The 24,267-nt window shown below is 40.1% G+C and overlaps 1 protein-coding gene and 1 pseudogene across 1 annotated transcript; one reads left to right on the top strand and one right to left on the bottom strand.

The window, feature by feature from the left end:
- The first annotated feature begins 1,110 nt into the window (after nucleotides 1–1,110).
- Nucleotides 1,111–2,774, top strand: LOC124986414 (mitotic spindle assembly checkpoint protein MAD2A-like; annotated as a pseudogene).
- A 16,653-nt stretch (nucleotides 2,775–19,427) lies between these two features.
- On the bottom strand, nucleotides 19,428–20,367 carry LOC124987489 (olfactory receptor 2M3-like). Its single transcript, XM_047556764.1, is given in 2 exon segments — nucleotides 19,428–19,898; nucleotides 19,900–20,367. Coding segments are annotated over 2 exon segments (939 nt in total).
- Between the last annotated feature and the right edge of the window lie 3,900 nt (nucleotides 20,368–24,267).

Raw genomic sequence — 24,267 nt, 5'->3', positions numbered from 1 at the left:
CATTTTAATGGAAAAAACTCAGTGCCAAGCAGGTTAAGTGCAGTTTCTCATTTTATTCCTCTTAAAAATCTGTGAAGTGGTAATATCGGCTCTATGGTGTTGACCAAGATAAAAATCAATTTAGTTGAGAATGAAGAAAATTATAATTATTGGTGCCTAATTAGGAATGTGATGGAGGAACACACAGATTCAAACAGTTTTGAAAACGTTCTCAGAAAAAATTAAAGAAAAGAAAAAGATGTTCTCAGAGATTTTATAAAATAGCAGTGATATTTATAGCTTTAAACCCAGGGATTTGGAAGGTACATCACTTGTTGGTCAGGAATTGTGATCCCAGCAGGCAAACGTTTCTAAGCTATGGATTGACTACAGACTGTCTCTGAGTATTCTGAGGGAAGGGAGACCCATTGCACAAAAGGTTAACAAAGATTTATTTATTTATTTATTTATTTATTTATTTATTTATTTATTATTTAGTACTGGAGATTGAACCCAGAGGGGCTTAACCAACTGGGCCACATCCCCAGTCCTTTATGTTTTTTGAGATAGGTCCTTGTTAAATTGTTTAGGCCCTCACTAAATTCCTGAGGTTGATCTGGAACTTGGAATTCTCCTGGTTAGCCCCCCCAGTTGCTGGAATTTCAGGGGACTCCATTGCACCAGCACAACAGAGATTTTTAACAATGTTTCAAAGGTCCATTTGCATCACCAGTGAGAAAGTCTGCAGCCTAGTTCAAAGGTTCAGCTGCAGATATGTCTGAGATTTGATTAACAATGACCTCCCAACTCCATTTTAAGTGCCCTGAACCCGTGCTGGTGCAATTTTATTTTTATTTTTTCTTCTTGATGATGTTAAGGTAGAAAATCCTGTTGGTGCCCACTATGTGTGAGGTCCTGGATCCATTTCCAACACAACCAGAAAAAAAAATGTCCTGTTGATTTGAACTTCAACATATATCCAGAACCTGTTCACTTCTGGCCACTTTATTTCCACCCAGGTCCCAGTTGCCATTGTTGGGAATGAGGGTGCCAAAATACAGTCTCTAGCTTCACTTGCCTTAGTTGACTTAAAAATCACTAATTCTGGAGATCACACCAATGGGCAATACAATGTCTTCCATAGCTTTGCTGTCAGTACCCCCTTTTGAGATAGGAAAGGAAAGGCATTCAAGAACAGGGACGGGACTTTTGAACCAGGCAGTGGAAGTTGTGGTCTCTCTATGGTGGCAGCTATTCCAGGAGCAGGACGTCACCCTGAGCAGGAGAGCAGAGATCGTGGGCAAGTTCTTCTTATTCTGTGTCAACAAGGCATATATCCCCTCTGAAACCCTCACTCCAGTGCAGAAGTATGGACTCACCTTGCTGATAACTACCGACCCTGAGCTCATCAAGTACCTCAACTGTGTGGTGGAAGTTAAAAGACTGGCTGTACAATGCTCGGTTCAGAAGCTGGTGGTGGTCATCTTGAGCGTCAAAAACAGGGAGGTACTTGAAAAGTGGCTATTTGATATTGAGTGTGACTTGGCTGCAAAAGACAACAGGTGTTGAAGTTTTCCTAATTTGATGTGGTTGGCAGGTTTTCTAGTCAACTCATACTAAATGACCTGAATCCAAGACCAGCCCTAAATGATGATTGCATGTCTAAACAAAATCAAGATCTGTATTGTGCCCACTAGGTTTAGGTCCTAAGGGCACCTTTACTCATTTATTTTTTAATCTTTTGATGAATTACATATTTGATTTTTGGAAGTATTTGATCAAGTAAGTAATCTTACTTGCCAATGTTTTAAATCACTTGTTAAAACCTAAAATTAATTGATTGATTCTGTGTCTTTGATAGTGCTCCCAGAGAGAAGTCTCAGGAAGCTATTCAGGATGAAAGCTGCTCAGTCTATCTGACAGATCATGGCGACAGTGATGTTTCTACCACCGTTGGAAGTTTCTTGTACATACGACACACCTTCACACCGAGTTTTGTTTTCGGGGGAATGACTGAGCTACTGCTTGCAGAATTGCCCCTTTATTAACTTTTAATGGTTAGTAATGTGTAATGTAAGCTGCGGAGCATCACAAGGCAACAGTTCTGTGGGTGTCTGTGTGTATGTGTGGCCATGTATTCTGGAACACTGGGAAATGCTGAAGAAGTACGCAGTCTCTCTTGAACGTTGCGGTGTGATTCTTCCAGTGCCCTTCTGTCTACATATTGCCATGTGCAGTGTGTGTCTTGCTTTTCAAGCCCAGTCGCTCCGTTTGGCAGAGGTCTGCCAGATGCCTCCTGTTTCCAGGTATATTTCTGGGCACTGGAACACTGCGGTGACACGGAGAAGTTAGCTCTCCTGTGGCTTATGTTTAGAAATTCTCATGTGAATTTTATGTTCAATGCTTTTCTGCAAAATTTAAAAGTCCTATATTTTTTATAAGGTAAATTAGAAGACTGTAATCTGTGCAGAAATCAATTTCCACTGAAGGAAATAAATGAGTGATTAGAGGCCAAGCCAAACTATCTTTTCTAACAATGGATAGTTCAGAATGTAACCCTGTAAGAGAGAGAGGGAAGGTATTTTTACATTGGAAAAATAGTGTATTTTAACACTCTTATCCCCAGTTTGAATTCATTTGATTTATACAAAGATTTGGTTGTACTTGACAAATGGGAAGAGTAGGAACTACTACAGTTCATTGCTAATTCTGAGGAAGTCCGTCTTGGCTCATTTACTACCACAATCCACAAAGTAAACAGCATGATGGCCTAAAAATTTCCTGTCAATGACTAAGGATGAGATGAGGAAGATAATGTATTATAATTCTTTTTTTTTTTTTTTCTTTTGGGTGCTGGGGATCGAACCCAGGGCCTTGTGCTTATAAGGCAAGCACTCTACCGACTGAGTTATCTCCCCAGCCCCTATTATAATTCTTAAATGTGGTTTTCCTGTAACCAAGTCAACTGCAGTTGATGTGTTGTTTCATTGGTTAGTTTTTAGCTGGGGCACCAGCACCATCCTGGATGAACTGTGCATTACTATTCCATGTTTGTACCCATGTGACCTGCCACAGGGTTCATGTAGTGAGTACACTGCCCATTTTGCCAGAGTAACCAGCAGATTTTGTCAGCATTGCAACATGAATTCCTTTGAACATGATAATGTAGATGGAAAGTCTTTTGCTACAAAGGTAATTACTCTTCTAAATTGTTTTGGTCATGTAACTTGACTCAATATAGGTAGAGAGATATTGGAATATAAAATAATATAGCAAAATAACTCTGAATATTCAGAATCTTGATTTAGATCCTAAAAGTAATGAAAAACTGCCTTGACGAGCCCTTGACATTTATTATATTGTATAGTTACCACACAGAAAAAATGTTTATTGTTTTTTTTCTTTTTATTTGTTCTAATTAGTTATACATGACAGCAGAATGCTTTTCAACTCATTGTACACAATTGGAACACAACTTCTCATTTTTCTGTACATGAGAAAAATCACACCATTTGCGCAATCATACATGTACACAGGGTAATAATGTCCATCTCATTCCACCATTTTTCCCACCCCCATGTACCTTCTCCTCCCCTCATTCCCCTCTGCCCAATCCAAAGTTCTTCCATTCTTCCCTAACCCTCCCCAAATTATGGATCAGCATCCGCATATCAGAAAACATTTGGCCTTTGGTTTTTTGAGATTGGCTTATTTTGCTTAGCATGATATTCTCCAACTCCATCCATTTACTGCAAATGCCATAATTTTATTCTTCTTTATGTCTGAATAGTATTCCATTGTGTATATATACCGCATTTTCTTTATCCATTCATCTGTTGAAGGTCACCTATGTTGGTTCCACAGCTTGGCTATAGTGAATTGAGTTGCTATAAACATTGGTGTGGCTGCATCAATGCAGTATGCTGTTTTTAAGTCCTTGGGATAAAAACTTAGGAGTGGGATAGCTGGTCAAAGGTGTTTCCATTCCAAGTTTCTAAGGAATCTCCATACTGCTTTCTAGAGTGGTTGCACCAATTTGTAGTCCCACCAACAATGTTTGAATGTACCTTTTCCCCCACATCCTCATTAACAATTATTGTTGCTTATATTCTTGATAATTGCCATTCTGACTGGAGTGAGATGAAACCTTAGAGTAGTTTTGATTTGCATTTCTCTAATTGTTAGAGATGTTGAGTATTTTTTCATGTATTTATTTATTGATTGTATATCTTCTTCTATGAAGTGTCTGTTCACTTCCTCAGTGCATTTATTGATTGGGTTTTTTTTTTTTTTTTGGTGTTAACTTTTTTGGATTCTTTATAAATTCTGGAGATTAGTACTCTATCTGATGTGTGTGTGATAAAGATTTTCTCCCATTCTGAAGGGTCTCTGTTCACATTATTGATTGTTTCCTTTGCTGAAAAGAAAAATTTTAGTTTGAATCCATCCCATTTATTGATTCTTGATTTTATTTCTTATACTTTAGGAGTTGTGTTAAGGAAGTCAGATTCTAAGTTGACATGATGAAGATTTTGGCCTACTTCTGCTTCTATTAGGCACAGGATCTCTGGTCTAATTCCTAGGTCCTTAATTCACTTTGAGTTGGGTTTTGTGCAGGGTGAGAGATAGGAGTTTAATTTTATTTTGTTACATGTGGATTTCCAATTTTCCCAACACCATTTGTTGAAGAGGCTATCTTTCCTGCAATATGTTTTTGGTGCCTTTGTGTAGTATGAGATAAGTGTTATTTATGTGGGTTTTTTTCTGTGTCTCCTATTCTGTACCATTGGTCTACATGTCTATTTTGGTGCCAATACCTTGCTGTTTTATAACTATAGCTCTGTAGTATAGTTTAAAGTCTGGTATTGTGATGCCTCCTGCTTCACTCTTCTTGCTAAAGATTGCTTTGGCTATTGTGGTTCTCTTATTTTTCCAAATGAATTTTGTGATTTCTTTTTCTATTTCCATGAAGAAGGTCATTGGGATTTTAATAGGAATTGCATTAAATCTGTATAATGCTTTTGGTAGTATGGCCATTTTGACAATTTTGATTCTTCCCTCCAAGAACATAGGAGATCTTTCCATCTTCTAAGTTCTTCTGTGATTTCTTTCTTTAGTGTCCTGTAATTTTCATTATAGAGATCATTCACATCTTTGGTAGATTTATTCCCAAGTGTTTTTTTAGGCTATTGCAAATGGGGTAGTTTTCCTAATTTCTCTTTCAGAGGATTCATCACTGATATATAAGAACACAATTGGAGACTTCCCCAAGTAGCCTGGACCCCTGCGGTGGGATGTGCCTTTCAAGGCTAGCTTCTCGGACCAGACCGCCCAGTGAGAGGCTTTCTACATAGAACCAGCCACAAGTCCCCGAACCAACAGAGAGCTTCGATCTGCAAGCAGCCTCTGGGATCAGGGCAGGGCAGCCAGAGATCTCTTCAGGCGGCTCTGCCCACTCCGGCCGCAGGTGCTTTCCACGGGGTGATCCAAGATGGCGGCCTAGAGGGTGACTGCACCCCCAGTCGCTCCAGAACCCAGGAGTTAAGAAGGGGAGGCATTGAGAGACTCGTACTGAAATAGAGCCAAGGGTGAGTCTGCCCACTGGGTAAAGCTCGGCTCGGGTGGCAGGCACAGATAGGGGTGGCTTATCAGAGCAGGGCAGGGCAGCTAGAGTCTTCCCCAGGTAGCCTTCCACACTCCGGCGGTGGGCTCCTCCCACACGGCCAGCTGCACGGTGCAGGCCCCCAGTGAGAGCCTTTCCACACAGAGCCAGCTCCAAACCCTGGAACCAGTAGGGGGCTAGGGGCAGCTTTCTTCAGATGCACTGCATTATCAAATTTCTCCAAGACATCAGGCTACTGAAGGCTGGGAGGTGATACACTGGAAATCTACCGGGACACTATAAGCCAACAGCGAAAATCTGCAATATCTCAGGGTCCCACAGACAGCTGACCAATATGAGAAAACAAGGGAAGAAAATGTCCCAAACAAACCTAGATACTACATCAATAAAACCCAATGACAGCACAGCAGAAGAAATGTCAGAAAGGGAGTTCAGAATGTACGTAATTAAAACAATCAGGGAAGCAAATGAGGAGATGAAAGAGCAAATGCAGTCACTGAAGGAGGAGATGAAAGAGCAAATGCAGGCATTAAATGATCGCACCAATCAACAGTTAAAAGACCAAATACGGGAAGCAAGAGATCATTTCAATAAAGAGTTAGAGATATTGAAAAAAAAGCAAACTGAAATACTTGAAATGAAGGAAACAATAAACCAAGTTAAAAACTCCATAGAAAGCATAACCAATAGGATAGAACACCTGGAAGACAGAACCTCAGACATTGAAGACAAATTATTTAATCTTGAAAACAAAGTTGGCCAAACAGAGAGGATGGTAAGAAATCATGAACAGAATCTACAAGAATTATGGGATATCATGAAAAGATCAAATTTAAGAATTATTGGAATTGAGGAAGGCTTAGAGAAACAAACCAAAGGAATGAACAATCTATTCAATGAAATAATATCAGAAAATTTCCCAAATCTGAAGAATGAAATGGAAAACTGAATAAGAGGCTTATAGAACTCCAAACATACAAAATTACAACAGACCCACACCAAGGCACATTATTATGAATATAACTAACATACAAAATAAAGACAGAATTTTGAAGGCCGCGAGAGAAAAGAATCAAATTACATTCAGAGGGAAATCAATAAGAATATCAGCAGATTTTTCAATCCAGACACTAAAAGCTAGAAGGACCTGGAACAACATTTACCAAGCCCTGAAAGAAAATGGATGCCAACCAAGAATCTTATACCCAGCAAAACTTACCTCCAAATTTGACGATGAAATAAGATCCTTCCATGATAAACAAAAGCTAAAGGAATTTACAAAAAGAAAGCCAGCATTACAGAACATTCTCAGCAAAATATTCCATGAGGAAGAGATGAAAAACAACCATGCAAATCAGCAACAGGAGGCACTAGCCTAAAGGAATAGCCAAACAAAGGAGAAACCAAATCATGTCAAAAAAAAAAAATGAGTCAAATGACTGGGAATACAAATCATATCACAATAATAACCCTGAATGTTAATGGCCTGAATTCATCAATCAAAAGACATAGACTGGCAGATTGGATTAAAAAGAAAAATCCAACAATATACTGCCTGCAAGAGACTCATCTCATAGAAAGAGACACCCATAGACTAAAGGTGAAAGGATGGGGAAAAACATACTATGCCCACGGACACAGCAAAAAAGCTGGAGTATCCATCCTCATTTCAAATAATGTGAACTTCAAGCCAAAACTAGTCAGAAGGGATAAAGAAGGACATTACATGCTGCTTAAGGGAAGCATAAATCAGCAAGACATAACAATCATAAATATCTATGCCCCGAACATTGGCTCATTCACGTACGTCAAACAAATCCTTCTCAATTCCAGAAATCAAATAGACCACAACACAATAATACTAGGCGATTTTAACACACCTCTCTCACCACTGGATAGATCGTCCAAACAAAAATTGAATAAAGAAACTATAGATCTCAACAACACAATCAACAATTTAGACTTAACCGACATATATAGATATATATATAGATATAGATATATATACATATATAGATATAGATATATATATATATACCATCCAACAAAGAACGAATACACTTTCTTCTCAGCAGCACATGGACCCTTCTCTAAAATAGACCATATTTTATGCCACAAAGCTACTGTTAGCAAATACAAGAAGATAGAGATACTACCTTGTACTCTATCAGATCATAATGGATTGAAATTAGAAATAAATGACAGAATAAAAAACAGAAACTTCTCCAATACCTGGAGATTAAATAATACACTATTATATGATGAATGGATAACAGAAGACATCAGGAGGGAAATAAAAAATTCTTAGAAGTAAACGAGAACAAAGACACATCATATCAAAATCTCTGGGACACTATGAAAGCAGTACTTAGAGGAAGATTTATTTCATGGGGTGCATTCAAAAAAAGAAGTAGAAATCAACAAATAAACGACTTAACACTACAGCTCAAAGCGCTAGAAAAAGAAGAGCAGACCAATACCAAAAGTAGTAGAAGACAGGAAATAGTTAAAATCAGAGCCGAAATCAACGAAATCAAAACAAAAGAAACAATTGGAAAAATTAACAAAATAAATAGTTGGTTCTTTGAAAAAATAAATAAAATTGATAAACCCTTAGCCACACTAACAAAGAGAAAGAGGGAGAAAACTCAAATTACTAAAATTCGGAATGAACAAGGAAACATCACAACAGACACGAGTGAAATACAAAACATAATTAGAAGCTATTTTGAAAATCTGTACTCCAACAAAACAGAAAACCTCAAAGACATCAACAAATTTCTAGAGACATATGAATTACCTAAACTGAACGAGGAGGACATACACAACTTAAATAAACCAATTTCAAGCAATGAAATAGAAGAGGTCATCAAAAGCCTACCAACAAAGAAAAGTCCAGGACCAGATGGGTTCTCAGCCGAGTTCTACAAAACCTTTAAAGAAGAGCTCATTCCAATACTCCTCAAAGTATTCCATGAAATAGAAGAGGAGGGAACCCTCCCAAACTCGTTCTATGAAGCCAATATCACCCTGATACCTAAACCAGACAGAGACACATCGAGGAAAGAAAATTTCAGACCAATATCCTTAATGAACATCGATGCAAAAATTCTCAACAAAATTTTAGCAAATCGCATACAAATATATATTAAAAAGATAGTGCACCACGATCAAGTGGGTTTCATCCCAGGGATGCAAGGTTGGTTCAACATCAGGAAATCAATAAATGTCATTCACCATATCAACAGACTTAAAGTTAAAAATCACATGATCATTTCAATAGATGCAGAAAAAGCATTCGATAAAATACAGCATCCCTTCATGCTCAAAACACTAGAAAAAATTGGGGTAGTGGGAACATTCCTTAACATTATAAAGGCCATCTACGCTAAGCCCATGGCTAATATCATTCTAAATGGTGTAAAACTGAAAGCGTTCCCCCTAAAAACTGGAACAAGGCAGGCATGCCCTCTTTCACCACTTCTATTCAACATCGTCCTTGAGACTCTAGCCAGAGCAATTAGACAAACCAAAGAAATTAAAGGGATACGAATAGGAAAAGAAGAACTCAAACTATCCCTGTTCGCTGATGACATGATTATATATTTAGAGGAACCTGGAAATTCCACCAGAAAACTTTTAGAACTCATAAGTGAATTCAGTAAAGTAGCAGGTTACAAGATCAATGCTCATAAATCCAATGCATTTTTATACATAAATGATGAATCTTCAGAAAGAGAAATCAGGAAAACTACCCCATTCACAATAGCATCGAAAAAAATAAAATACTTGGGAATCAATCTCACAAAAGAGGTGAAAGACCTGTACAATGAGAACTACAGAACACTAAAGAAAGAAATTAAAGAAAACCTTAGAAGATGGAAAGATCTCCCATGTTCTTGGATAGGAAGAATTAATATTGTCAAAATGGCTATACTACCTAAAGTGCTATACAGATTCAATGCAATTCCAATTAAAATCCCAATGATGTACCTTGCAGAAATAGAGCAAGCAATTATGAAATTCATCTGGAAGAATAAAAAACCTAGAATAGCTAAAGCAATCCTCAGTAGAAAGAGCGAAGCAGGGGTATTGCAATACCAGATCTTCAACTCTACTACAAAGCAATAGTAACAAAAATGGCATGGTATTGGTACCAAAATAGAAAGGTAGATCAATGGTACAGAATAGAGGACATGGACACAAACCCAAATAAATACAATTTTCTCATACTAGACAAAGGTTCCAAAAACATGCAATGGAGAAAAGATAGCCTCTTCAACAAATGGTGCTGGGAAAACTGGAAATCCATAAGCAACAAAATGAAACTAAACCCATATCTCTCACCGTGAACAAAACTAAACTCAAAATGGATTAAGGACCTCGGAATCAGACCAGAGACCCTGCATCTTATAGAAGAAAAAGTAGGTCCAAATCTTCAACTTGTCGGCTTAGGATCAGACTTCCTTAACAGGACTCCCATAGCACAAGAAATAAAAGCAAGAATCAACAACTGGGATAGATTCAAACTAAAAAGCTTTCTCTCAGCAAAGGAAACTATCATCAATGTGAAGAGAGAGCCTACAGAGTGGGAGAATATCTTTGCCAACCATACTTCAGATAGAGTGCTAATTTCCAGAATCTATAAAGAACTCAAAAAACTCTACACGAAGAATACAAATAATCCAATCAACAAATGGGCTAAGGAAATGAACAGACACTTCACAGAAGAAGATGTACAAGTAATCAACATATATATGAAAAAATGTTCAACATCCCTAGTAATAAGGGAAATGCAAATCAAAACTACCCTAAGATTTCATTTCACCCCAATTAGAATGGTGATTATCAAGAATACAAGCAACAATAGGTGTTGGCGAGGATGTGGTGAAAAAGGAACACTCATACATTGCTGGTGGGGTTGCAAATTAGTGCAGCCACTCTGGAAAGCAGTGTGGAGATTCCTCAGAAAACTTGGAATGGAAACACCATTTGACCCAGCTATCCCACTCCTTGGCCTATACCCAAAGGACTTACAATCAGCATACTACAGAGATACAGCCACATCAATGTTCATTGCTGCTCAATTCACAATAGCCAGATTGTGGAACCAACCTAGATGCCCTTCAGTTGATGAGTGGATAAAGAAACTGTGGCATATATGTACAATGGAATATTACTCCGCAATGAAGAATGATAAAATTATGGCATTTGCAGGCAAATGGATGAAATTGGAGAATATCATGCTAAGTGAGATAAGCCAATCTCAAAAAACTAAAGGACAAATGATCTCGCTGATAAGCGGATGAGGACATATAATGGGGCGTGGGAGGGGTTAGCATTAGGTTTAGGGTTAGGTTTAGGGTTAGGGATAAGGAGAGCGGTAAGAATGAAGGAAAGAAGGACTGTATAGAGGGAAAAGAGGGGTCAGAGGGGTGGGAGGGGTGGGGGGGAAGGAAAAAAAGTAATCAAACATCATTGCCCTATGTAAATGTATGATTGCACAAATGGTATGCCTTGACTGTATGTACAAATAGAGAAACAACATGTATCCCATTTGTATATAATAAAAAAAAAAAAGAAAGAACTAGGGCTAGCTCAGTGTTAAAGCATCCCTGGGTTCAATTCCAGTACCAAAAAAAAAAAGTGACTTCTGATCCATCTGTCATATAATCCCAATAAAGAAAAGAAATTAAAAAAAAGAACACAATTGATTTATGGGTATTGATTTTTATATCCTGCTACTTTGTTGAAATTATTTACTAGCTCTAGAAGTTTCTGGTGGAATATTTTGGATCTTCTACATATAGAATCATGTCATTTGCAAATAGTGACAGTTTGAGTTCTTCTTTTTGTATTCATAACTCTTTAATATTTTTTGTTTGTCTAGTTGCTCTGGCTAGAGTTTCCAGGACTATGTTGAATAGAATTGGCAAAAGAGGGCATCCCTGTCTTATTCCAGTTTTTAGAGGGAATGCTTTCAATTTTTCTCCATTTAGAATGTTAGTCTTGGGTTTAGCATAGATAGCTTTTACAATGTTGAGGTATGTTCCATAGTTTTCCTAGTGTTTTGAACATGAAGAGGTGCTGCACTTTGTCAAATACTTTTTCTGCATCTACTGAGATGATCATTTGATTCTTATCTTTAAGTCTGAAAGCACCCAAAAATCACTCCAGATGCAGGAACTCACACAAGAGATTTTATTAAGCAGACAAGCAGAGCATCTGCCCTGAAGAGTGAGAGAGAGAGAGAGAGAGAGAGAGAATGGTGGGGGAGCTATTCTTGAGTAGTGGACTTTCACAGGCTAATAACAATCTGATCAATGACTGATAAGGAAGTTCTTGGGCTAACAATCTGAACCAATGACTAACGAGGAAGTCTGCAGGCTACCAATCTAGGTTGTAAAATGGTGTTTTGGGTGGCAGAATAATGGCAGCAGGAAAATGCCAGAGGAGAGGTGACTGCAGCCTTGTTAACCAATTGTTCCTTCATTCCCCCATTTTTGTTTTTATGAGAAGATCCTTTTTGGGCATATGAGCGAAGATCTAGCTTCAGTAATTGCTTCCTGCTGGGCATGAATGTAAAGCTGATTCAGGGGATGGAGATGCCATTGCAGCAGTTGGGGGTTGGGGACTGGATAGTTCTCCTGGGGAGTGCACTTCTAGCCAGGCACCGATTCTTCCTTTATGAGGTCCTGATGGTTTTGTAATTACAAGCTTATTAATAGTCTGATTAGAAAAAAACTTTTTTTGAATCTGATTTTGTGCATATTTCAGTGTGCAGGGGCAAATGCCAGTATGATGGCAATTATAAGGAGTGGGGGACATAAATGGGAAAATAAGTTGCCATAGTTGACCCAAAATGGGCCATGAGGATCCTCAGGTAAGTTTGTTCCTTCTCTTCTCCAAGTCCTCTTGCAGCTGTTTGATCTTGTCCTTAGCAACACCTGATTGGTTGACATAGAAGCAGCACTCTTCCTGTGAGCACTTCCCTTTTTCTAGTGAACCCACAGGGTGGCTTCCATTGGAAGATATGCATCTGGAAGCAAATTGGAAGAGAGGCACTCCTGATAATTTTGGGTGCTGTTGAAAGTCAAAGAGCTGTTAAAGTCTAGGGCGCTAGCCAGGAAGTGAGAGAACCCTGCTCTCAAGCACATTCAACATCTCTGTATCATGAGAGAGTTGGTTAAATTGAGTATGTGGTGTGTGCTGGTGACTATTTGTGTTAAGAGTAGATCCTCTGAGCATCAGCTGTGGACATATGTAAAATGGGCAAAACATCCCTGGGGACAGTAGCAGTAGGTCTTCCAGCAGTCCCATGGGCAATCTGGGAGGAAGAAAATGGCTGGCACCTGGACAGATCTGTTGGGAAAAAATCCAATAGAAAAATGGCAAACAGGGCTAATGGCAGGTGAGGCAAGAATGTAGCTTGTGGTCCAATCCTCATGACTGGGTGTGGTTGCCTGGTGCCTCAGTGTTCTGGTCCTTGGCCTCCAGAATAGGAAGAAGGGTGGAGGGCTTGATGGCCTTCAACTTGAGGTGGTCCCACTGGAGTGGCCAAGCATTGGTTGGAAGAAACCTGAAGGTTAGAAGCTGAAGAGTAGTTTGTGGATTAAGAGTAGAGCTTAACCCAAGAAATGTGTAGCCATCCTGGTAAATCTCGCACCTTGACAGCTGTTGGCTTAGCCAGGATCACAGTATGGGGTCCCTTCCATTTGGGAGATACAGGGGCTGTAGCCTCCTACAGAGGAGAGACAAGGACTTGGTCTCCTATTTGAAGAGATTGAGCCAGGGGGCCAGACAAGGGTGTAGGCAGGCAGGAGTTGGCATAACCCCATAGGAATGCCCCAATGTAGTTTAGGAGAGGAATGAATATACAGAAGGAAGAGGGAAAGGAAGGAACATTATCCCAGGGGGAAGGATGGGACAACCATACATCAGCTCAAAAAGGGAGATATTGGGAGGTTTCTTTGGGAGTGAGTGAAGATGCAGAAGAGAAAGAGGCAGGAGTTTAACCTAGTCAAGGTGAAATTCTAAAGAAATTTACTTTACCCAATGACTTTGAGTGAAAGGCAGATGAGTTTTCAGTTTTGTTCTGTATTATTTCCTGAAATTTATCATAATTAATGGGTTTAATGGTGGCCTTTTGAAGACCTGCAAAAATGCAGGTTTAGAACTCATCCCACCACAGACGCCGATCCGCATGTTATAGTCCCATTTGGGCTTCCTATCTGGTAGTGCTTCAGCCCCAATTGGGTGGGGGGGTCAATTGGTGAACCTCATCTGCATAATTGCATGTCTGTTCCTGGACTCTTTTGCTCTTCACAGGGGTCAAGGTGTTGAGCATGATCATATAAATGTCATGCCAGGTAAGATCATAAGACTGGGTAAGATACTGAAATTCCTTAATGAAGTTTGTGGAGTTGGAGGTGAAGGAGCCTAGCTGCTTCTCTATCTGGGAAAGATTGGAGAGTGAGAAAGGAGCAAGGACTCTGATCACTCCCTCTGCACTGGCCACCTCCTGTAAGGGGGCTAGAACATGTACATGGGACCACGAGACAGGAGGACTGGGTGGGCTGGGTAGGAGGGGGTGGAAGCAGAAGCAGAATGGGGCAAAGGAGATGGAGGGGCACGGATTGGAGAGGCCTCTGCCACAGGGGACTGATATGGGGATGGCCAGGTCAAAGTCAGAGGAGGAGGAAGGATTAAGACGGGGAGAAGAAGCCAAAAGGAGGTGTTTGGGTTTGCAGGAAGAGCAAAGATCAGGTTTAGTGCACAAGAAAGGGAAAGTTTGAAGATAAGAAATCTCTTTCCACTTGCTCACTTGCTCACAGAAGTTGTATAAGTCCTGTAAAACATTGGGGGTCCAGGGTGCCATTAATAGGCCATTTTGTTTGATTATCGTCAAATATCATTACACAAGTGAATAAGTTTTGATGGTTTTAAGTCAGGTTTAAGATTGTCTAGTAGGCACACCAGTGGTGAATCTGTCAGAATGGAGCACACAGATCCCATGGTGGAGACTGATAAACAGCTGACTCAGTGTCCAAAACATCCCAAGGTCACAGACTAGTTGGCTGGAGAAGAGAAGACAGCACAATGATGGGAGTCGTCACCCCCCATCAGTGTGTGCTGGGCAAAAGGCGAGGGGATTGAGGACCTGGTGCCAGGAATTTCAAGAGGAAAAGTGAAGAGGAGCCTCAACCCAGAGAGAGAATCTCTACCATAAAGATCAGGGACCCACCTGTCAGATAAAGGTCAACTAAGGGGGCCAGCCATAACTGTAAAAGTCTTGGCTGGGGGAATCCCCACTCCTCAACCACCTCGAGGGTACCAGATGATCAACAGTCATGTCTCAGGTCAGTAGAGGAGTGCTTAAGTTGACCTAGGGGAAAACTCACCAATCTGAAGGCCTGTGGTGGATGTGAAACTGAGCATCCAGAAGAATGGAAGGTGAGACCACCGTCTGGGAGTCTGGGGCATCAGATGGGATTCCACTCACCTAAGTGGTGGTAGAAGAGCCCATCCGAGTCATGGCACCAATGAAAGCACCCAGAAAATCACTCTGGATGTGGAAACTCACACAAGAGCTTTTATTAAGCAGATGAGCAGAGCATCTACCCTGAAAGGTAAGAGAAAGAGAAAATGGCAGGGGAGCTATTCTTAAGTAGTGGAATTTCATGGGGTAATAACAATCTGACCAATGACTGATGAGGAAGTTTGCAGGCTCGCAATCTAGGTTGTAATATGGTGGGGGCGGGGGGCAGAATAATGGTGGAAGCAAAATGGCAGGGGGGTAGATCATATTTCTCTAGAAATTGTTTGATTTTTAATATATATAACTTGAACTCATGAAGCAATGGATAATTATACTGTTTAATTCTTGTAATACAGAACTCTGAAACAATTCAAAAGGTTTATAAATCAAACTTTAAATGATAATGGTGAATAAAGTTAAATCTGTATTTAAAAAAAAAAGAGTATGGAAAGGACAGTAAAGGTCGATAAGAGGGCCAGCAGTAGAACGGTCATTTAAACGTGTCCCTACATGTTAAAAAAACAGTTCCTATTTCTAAAATGGTATAAGTTTCTATCTCCCAAAGAGCAACTGCATAATCTGGCCTGTTCCCTCACACAAGACATCTGAAATATCAAGGACCCATCAAGAGGAGCTTATCAACTTCTCCTTATGTGCCTTTAAAAGACAGAATGCTGTTAAGACTTAAATAGCACTCTTGCCCCTCCCAGGAGCACTGTGCTGGGAATTCTTTCTTTCACTTTTTTTTTCTTTTTTCTTTTTCTTTTTTGGTACTGGGGGTTGCTTTACCCCATTCTCCAGTCCTTTTTTTTTTTTTTTTTGAGACAGGTTCTCATTAACTTGCTTAGGGTCTCACTAAATTGTTGAGGCTGGCCTTAAAGTTGCAATCCTCCATCCTCAGCCTCCTGAGCTCCTGGGATTACTGGCATGCACCACCACACCCAGCTCACCTTTCTCTTTAGTAAAATTCCTCTCACTTGCTTATCTCTGCATTGTCAGGGTTCATTCTTCAACTCAGTGGAACACAAACCCAATTCTGACTCCTGCTGGTAATAATTTGACATGTGGGTTATGATAATAACGTTTGCTTAGGTTTCTCTTCAGGGGTTTGAAGGCCACTTTTGCTGAAAACACTGACTCTTCACTTAGGCCTACAGACATTTGATGGGAGACTGAAATGGGATGACAATGTTGCCAAAAGTTCAATCCTTGTCCCTGATGCCAATCTAATAATGAGGACATACTTATGAGAAAAATGAAAAAGGAGTTTTATTGCTTTGCTAGCAAAGAAGAAACACAGGGGAGAAGAAGAAAACGAAACACAATCAGCCCCTAAACTTCCTTGATTACATGGAGTGAGGCATTATAACCTCTATACCTACTGTGGTCTAAACTCTGGCTGTTTGAAATTACTCTGGTAAACATTTCACAAAGTATATACTTTAAATATTACAATGTTTCCTTGTCATTTATATCTCTATAAAGCTGAAAGTAAATAAAGAGGATTCTGGCTGTTTTGAAATTATATACCTTGATACTTGTATTTAAAGTATAAAGCTGGGTTTGGTGACACAGGCCTATAGTCCCAACTATTTTAGAGACTGAGAAATGAGGATTGCTTGAGGCCAGCCTTGGCAACATAAAAGGACCCTGTCTCCTAAAAGAATAAATAAATAAAGTACAGTTGTGAGCAGGCACAAAACTCTTTAAATTTCTAAATAACATGAAACACACAAAAATGGAATTTTTCATCACAAAAATAATTTGCAATTAGTAAGTACCAAGAAATATTGGATTTAATTTTACCAGTAGCTATGATGGTACGGATGAATAAAATGAAGTCTAGGGAAAGAATTAATCTTACAAAGATCCTCCTACATGTCATACTCAAACCCTGTGTGCCATATTACAGTGCAGAAATGTGTTCTGAATTGGTTCCCACTCTTGGCTCGCTTTTGTGTTTGTGTGTGTGTGTATGCATGTGTATGTTGCTTGGGGATCAAACTCAGGGCATTGTACATGTTAAGTACATGTACTGCCACTGAGCTACACCCCTTACCCATTTTGTTTCACTTCATTATTATTATTAATAATATCAGCATACAGTAATTATACACATCAATGAGTTTCACTGTGACATTTCCATACAAACATAATAATATGCTTTGTACCACCCTTTCAGCTAAATCCTAACTACCTTTTCTTCCCCTTCTTTAATAGGCCTCCTTCTATTTTCATATCTTTTTACAATTGTATTTTCTTTTACATTCCACATATAAGATTTTTAAAAATACAATAATTGTCTTTCCAAAACTGGCTTATTTCACTTAACATGGCAATCTCCAGTTCTGTCAATTTTCCTGAAGATGGCATGATTTCATTCTTTATGACTACATAATACTCTGTTGTGTATATTATCCATTTACTGTTGATGGGCACCTAGGTTAATTCTGTAACTTGGCCATTGTATAGTGTCACCATAAACATGTGTATGTAAGTATCTCTTTTGTATGCAGACTTTGATTCTATCAGACATATCCAGGAGTGGCACAGCTAGAATATGTAGATCATTTTTAATGTTTTGAGGAATCTCCATGCCATTTTCCCCAAGGAACTTTACTAATTTACAAATGGTGCTGGGAAACTGGATTCCACCTGTAGAAGATTGAAACTAGGTCCCTCTCACTCTGTACAAAAAAGGGGGAAAAGTCAAAGTGGATCAAAGACCTGAAACTTTGAAACTACTAGAGGAAAACGTAGGGGAAAACTTCAAGATACTGGTTCAGGCAATGACTTCCTGAGTAGGATCCCGATATCTCAATAAGTAATAACAGGAATTGACAAGTGGGATTATAGCAAATTGAAAAATTTATGCAGACCAAAGGAAATAACTGAGAGATAGCCTACAGAATGGCAGAAAATCTTGTACAATTGTTCATCTGACAGAGAGTCAATATCCAGAATATATAAAGAATTTAAAAAATTAACACCAAAAGAACAAATAACCTGATAAATAAATGAACAAATGAGTTAAATGGATATTTCTCAAAAGAAGTACAGATCCCACTGATGCAGGAGGTTGAGTCAGGAGGATCTTAAATTCAAGGCCAGTCTGAGCAATTTAGCCAGACCCTATCTCAAAATAAACAATAAAAAGAGACTGGGGAGATAACTCAGTGGTAGGGCAACCCTGGTTTAATCCCTTATACTGTACGCACAAAATAAGAATCCTGGTACTGTTACTGAAATCTCAGTCCTTGTCCCCAGTGCTAATCCAAGAAGAATATAAGACTTCGAGAAAGAAAGGAAAAGAAGTTTAATTTGCTAGCAAAGAAGAAACACCCAGGATTCCTGGTGCTGAGGCTGTAAATCTTCCCGGAGGTGGGGTGTGCAGAAAGCTTTTAAAGAGGTGATTCAAAGGCTTACATTCCAGGTGTGCCATGTGAGGGGTATGAATTCACCTGTGGCCCTGAGAAAGTCATTTCTTAGATCTTCTGGTGACAGGACAGTTCAGGGTTGAATTAGTTTATCTCTGGCCTGTGTACTCAAGGACAGATAACTGGGCCTAGCATGGGAAGTAATCTTCTTTCCCCCAAGGTTAGGGATGGGGAGAGGGAGAAGAGAAAAGGAGAAAAATATGTCAGTTTTAAAATAAAATAAGCTGAGTGGCAGAGCAGCAAGAGTTATGTTCGAAGCATAAAGTGAACCCTTATTACAGTGTGTAGGGGGAACTCATACACTATTGGTTCACAATTTTATTTTATTTTTCTACCATAGTAGGGATCAAAGCCAGACCTCACACATGCCACCCAACACTCTACCACTTTATTTTATTTTGAATGAGGGTCTCACTAATTTGCCCAGTCTGGCATCAAACATGCATCTGCCTTGGCCTCTCCTGTAGTTGGAGTTACAAGTATTCTTCACCACCACTGTTGGCTGTTGGGTCATTTTTAAAATGAAATTCAGAAGCAAGGCTGACCTACCAACCTTACTGGCCACCTAAACAATGTATCTGCTGGTCTCGAAATTTATGGTGGGCTTTAATTCTTGGAAATAATGGTGCTTGTGAGGAACGGGAGGATTCATTGTGAAGCTAATCAAGTACCATCTGTGACCCTGTCATTTTCCTTCCAAGCATCCTACATGTTAGCAGATTACTTAGTTCACAGTCTTGCCCCAAACTGCCAGGGAGCCAGTGAGGGCAGAGAGGAAGAATGGGAGTGACAGGGAAGCAGAAGAAGGGACAGACCAAGAAGGGAACCCCCAAGAGGGAGGGACAAGTGCCTACACTCTCCACCTCCCCAGCATCTTCCTCAGTGCCCTGGTAACCTCCCTGTTCCTCAGGCTGTAGATGAGTGGGTTGAGCATTGGAGTGAGAATGGTGTAGAAGATGGAGGTGGCCCTGTCTCCCGCTGGTGTCCGAGTGGAGGCCCTTTGCATATAGCTAAATATGGCTCCACTGTAGTAGAGGCCCACCACAGCCAGGTGAGAAGAGCAAGTGGTCAGAGCCTTCTGCTTCCCCTCAGTGGAAGGCATCCTAATCACAGCCGTGAGGACCTGGGCATAGGAAGCCACAATGACTCCAAGGGGCAGCAGCAGCATGACCACACAGCATGCGTAGATGAGGTCCTCAAAGAGTGAGGTGTCGGCACAGGAGAGACGCAGAAGGGCAGGGACCTCACAGAAAAAGTGGTCCACCTCCATAGAGGCACAGTAGGGGAAGCTGAAGACTGTACCAACATCAATCACACTGTCAGACACCCCCCCCTATCCAGGATGCCATGGCCAGGAGATAGCAGGTCTTCCAGCTCATGAGCACAGAGTACCGCAGGGGGTGGCAGATCGCTACATACCGGTCATAGGCCATGACTGCCAAAAGGAAGCACTCAGCTCCTCCTACCATGACCACTAGGAAAATCTGAGCTGCACAACCTCCCCAAGAGATGAATATATGGCCTGAGAGAAAGTTGGCTGCCATCTTGGGCACCACAGCACAAACCATGGTCAAGTCCATGATGGAGAGCTGACTGAGGAAAAAGTACATAGGAGTATGCAGGTGCCTGTCACCCTGGATGAGCAGAAGGAGAAGGATGTTGCCAGTCAGGGCAGTAGCAAAGGCCAAAAGGACCAGGGAAAAGAGGAAGCAGTCATATGATGAGTGGCTGAGCAGACCTCTAAGGATGAAGTTTGATAGGAAGGTGTGGTTCCAGATCTCCATGGCCATGACCCTGAGAAACAGACAAAAGAAAAAATAAAATTATTTTCCTGCCATCTCCATGGAGCAAGGAAATAAACTCATTTTTTCCAAAATATAGACCCTGCATGTGAGAGTGATCTGTCTATGCTATCTGCAACCTCATTGATCATAGGGGTTGATCTGGCCAATGTAGCTGGTGTTCCCCCTTCTTCCCTCAACGCTCCATGTGCTTCCCTCCCAAAACTGCACTCTGTGGAAGAGGACCACCTTCCCAGTAGAGACTGGTTCTTTGGTCACCAATATGCTAGTGGCTGTGTTCCCCGGCTAGAACCTTCAAATAAGCTCTCAAAAAACAGAGTCTCATACCCTTTCACACTACCCGACCCTTTCTTCTTAAACTGAAAGCCCATTTTCTCTCAACTGTCCTCAGGGGTTACTAAGCCATTTTTGATCCTGTTTTAATTTTGAAAGATGAAGGATAAGGCAAGCAGAGGCAGGGAAATCAGAGGGTAAAGAAAGAGAGAAGGGTGGGTGAATAAATGCCAGGAGAATAGCTGTAGATATTGCAAAAGGACAAACAGATTTTTAAGAGGTAGGGAAAGTGAACTGTTGGAGGAAAAGATAAGGGAGAAGAGAGAGGCATGGTAGGTTTAAAGGCTAATACAAATTAAAAATAAGAGACATGACTCTTCTTGTTAAATATAATGGGAGACTCCTCCCTCCTACTTAGAACATTTAATTTGACCACTTGTAAATTCTTTCTGAAATGTACGTAAATATTTTTAAAGCTTTTAAAATTAAGTAAATTTCTTGCCAGCATTCTGACCAGGAATGTCTGATTTCTCAAGGACCTGAGAGCCAGATCTCTTCCAAATGTGATCATCAAGAAAGATTGTGGAGAGACTGGGGTCGTGGCTCAGTAGTAGAGTGCTTGCTGGCATGTGTGAGGCACTGGGTTTGATCCTCAGCACCACATAAAAATAAATTAATAAAATAAAAATATTTTTAAATCTTACAAAAAGAAAGAAAGATTGTGAGCAGGACATGGTGGTGCACACTTGTCATTCAGTGACTCAGGAGTCTGAGGCAGAACGAGGACAAGTTTAAGACCAGCCTGGGTAACTTAGCAAAACCTTGTCCCAAAATAAAATTTTAGAAAGGTCTAGGTATATAACTCAGTGGTAGAGTGCTTGTCTAGCAAGTGAAAAGCCCTGGATTCAATCTCTACCATCAAGTAAAGGAAGCTTATGGACTGGAGATAAAAATCGGTGGTAGAGTACTTGCCCAGCATGTGTGAGGCCCCATTAAGAAATATTGTGCCTTTATCTCTCAGTCTCCATGGGAGAGTAAGAATCTAAATTCAGCCAGGTATCTTCCTCCAAGACGCAGAACTACCTCCTATCAGAAAGATGTGAGAAGTTTATTTTTCCTTTGGATAAAGCTAATTAACTAGCAGATTGTCACTCCAAATGTCAAGTGAATTTAAGATAAATTATGTATGATAAATGGATGTCGGTTCCTTTTGAGATAGGAATTTGAGGATACAGAAAAATAAGCTGAGTCTCAAAAGGAAAAGTATCCATGAATAGTTAGAGTACAAGTAACTCATAAGCAACCCAGACCCTCCCCCACCATCCCTGGTCCTCCTACAGGTAACCGTAGGAGAGTAGTGTGAAAGCACTAGAGAAATTGGTTTGAAGTAACAAAACTCTGCCCTGCCTCTATATCCAATTCAACCCTTAGCTACTCTCCCTTTATAAATATTAATATCTGGGACTAAGAGATTGCTATATCTCTTTCTGGAGATGGTTCACATTCTCCCTTGAATGTACTTTGTTGTTTTACCCCCAAAGTTTCTCACTCTCAAGATTACTGATGTTGAAGCCAGGTCCCATGGCACATACCTGTAATCCCAGCAGCTTGGGAAGTTGAGGCAGAGGATTGCAAATTCAAAGCCAGTCTCAACAATTTAAGGAGGCCCTAAGCAACTTAGCGAGACCCTGTCTCAAAATCAAAAATATAGAAAGGGTTGGGGATATGGCTCAGTGGTTAAGTGCCCCTGGGTTCAATCCCCAGTATATACACAAAAAAAAGATGACTGGTGTTCTCCCAAAATATGATCCCCATTTCAGAAAAAAGAAAAAATAATGGAATTCAAGAATTTCCCCTAAGATATTGGACAAAGTTTCAGTTAGACGGGAGGAGTATGATTTAATGATCTATTTAGTAGCATGGTAACTACATTTAATAAGTATTATATATTTCCAAATTTCTGTAAGAGTAGATTTTTAAAATTCTCACCACAAAAAATGATAAGTATGTGGTGATGGATTTGTTAATTAGCTTCATCAAATCACTCTGTAATGTATGTACATATCATAATATCACATCAAGTATTATTGATGCTTGAAAATAAATAAATTTTAAAAATCCCTTAATAGAAATTGGAAAGACTATCAAGGAGAGACAAAGAACATTGAAACAGAGATGATAGGTGGGTGTTTATGAACAGAAGGAAGCGAGAGTGAGATACCTGGGGTCCTATAGTCATGCCTGGGTTCTCAGATATGCTTATATCTCTGGAAAACCTGGGAATATCTTTACAAGTGCAAATTCCTTGGTCTGTCCCCCTTCCCCCAAGGTTTTGGTTCACTGGATCTGGATGAGACTCTGTCTTTAGTTGTTTTTAAAAGTTCTTCATCCAGCAGCTCAGTAAGCTGAGGCAGGAGGATCATGAGTTCAAAGCCAGCCTCAACAACTTAGCAAAACCCTAAGCAACTCAGCAAGACCTTGTTTCTAAATAATATATATATATATATATATATATATAAAGGCTAGGGGTGTGGCTCAGTGGTTAAGCACCTCTAGGTTCAATCCCTAGTACAAAAAACAAAAAGTTCTTTGTGTCACCGGGCACTGTGGTGCACACATGTAATCCCACAGGCTCAGGAGGCTGAGGCAGGAGGACCACAGGTTCTAAGCCAGCCTCAGCAACTTAGTAAGTCTCTAAACAACTTAGTGAAACCCTGTCTCAAAACTTAAAAAAAATAAAAATAAAAAAGATGGGGTTGTGTTCAGTCCCTGGTAGCAAAAACAAAAAAAAAAAAAAAAAAAAGAAGAAGAAAGAAGGAAGGAGGAGGAGGAGGAGAAGAAGAGGAAAAGAAAAAAATTTTGTGTGATTCTGATGGGGAAATAGGTTCACATACACTGGCTTAGAGTAATGTGGGTACATAACTCTGTTCTCTTCTTGGAAGTGGTAAGAAAGCTGTCTGGAGTCAAAGACTGAAAACAAATATGAAAAAGCATAGGACACAGACCTAACAAGTTTCAGAGATAAGTCAATAAAGGGAGTCAGAGCAGGCACAGAGAGGTAGAATCTAAGATCAGTATAGGCCAAAATACACAGAACACAGGGCCAAGAGGCAACAGGCCTTCCTGCTGACTTTGAAAATCAGTTCAGAGCCTGGAGAATGATGATAGCAATGTGCCCTAGGAAACTAAATTTAACATCTTCCTGGTTTCCAATGCTGACAACCTTTGTGAGTTGGCCACAAGAAGTAGTCTCCATATCCATCCTGACTCTCTGCAGAGAGATTGAAGTCAACCAACTCCTTCCAATTCCAGTCACCTTCAGTTCCTCATCTGTCAGGTCCTCTCTCATCTCCTCATTGTCTATCAACTGCATTCAGCTCCCCGATATTCACCTTCTACTTTACCTGCAAATCCTTGGCAGTGTCAGCCAGTGGTGACCTGGTGAAGGCTCCTTACACACACTCTTCCCCCAACTCCAGGGGCTCCAAGCACAAATTATAGAAGTAACCATCCAAGATGTTCTGTTTCTTACAAGATTGATAATGAGCTCATGTCCCAGCTTCATACCTCTAATTACAGGGCATATGTCTTGGGACACCAAACACAACTCTTAAT

This window comes from Sciurus carolinensis, chromosome 6 (assembly GCF_902686445.1).
Source record: "Sciurus carolinensis chromosome 6, mSciCar1.2, whole genome shotgun sequence".
Lineage (NCBI taxonomy): Eukaryota > Metazoa > Chordata > Mammalia > Rodentia > Sciuridae > Sciurus > Sciurus carolinensis.
This window is presented reverse-complemented; position numbering and strand designations above follow the sequence as displayed.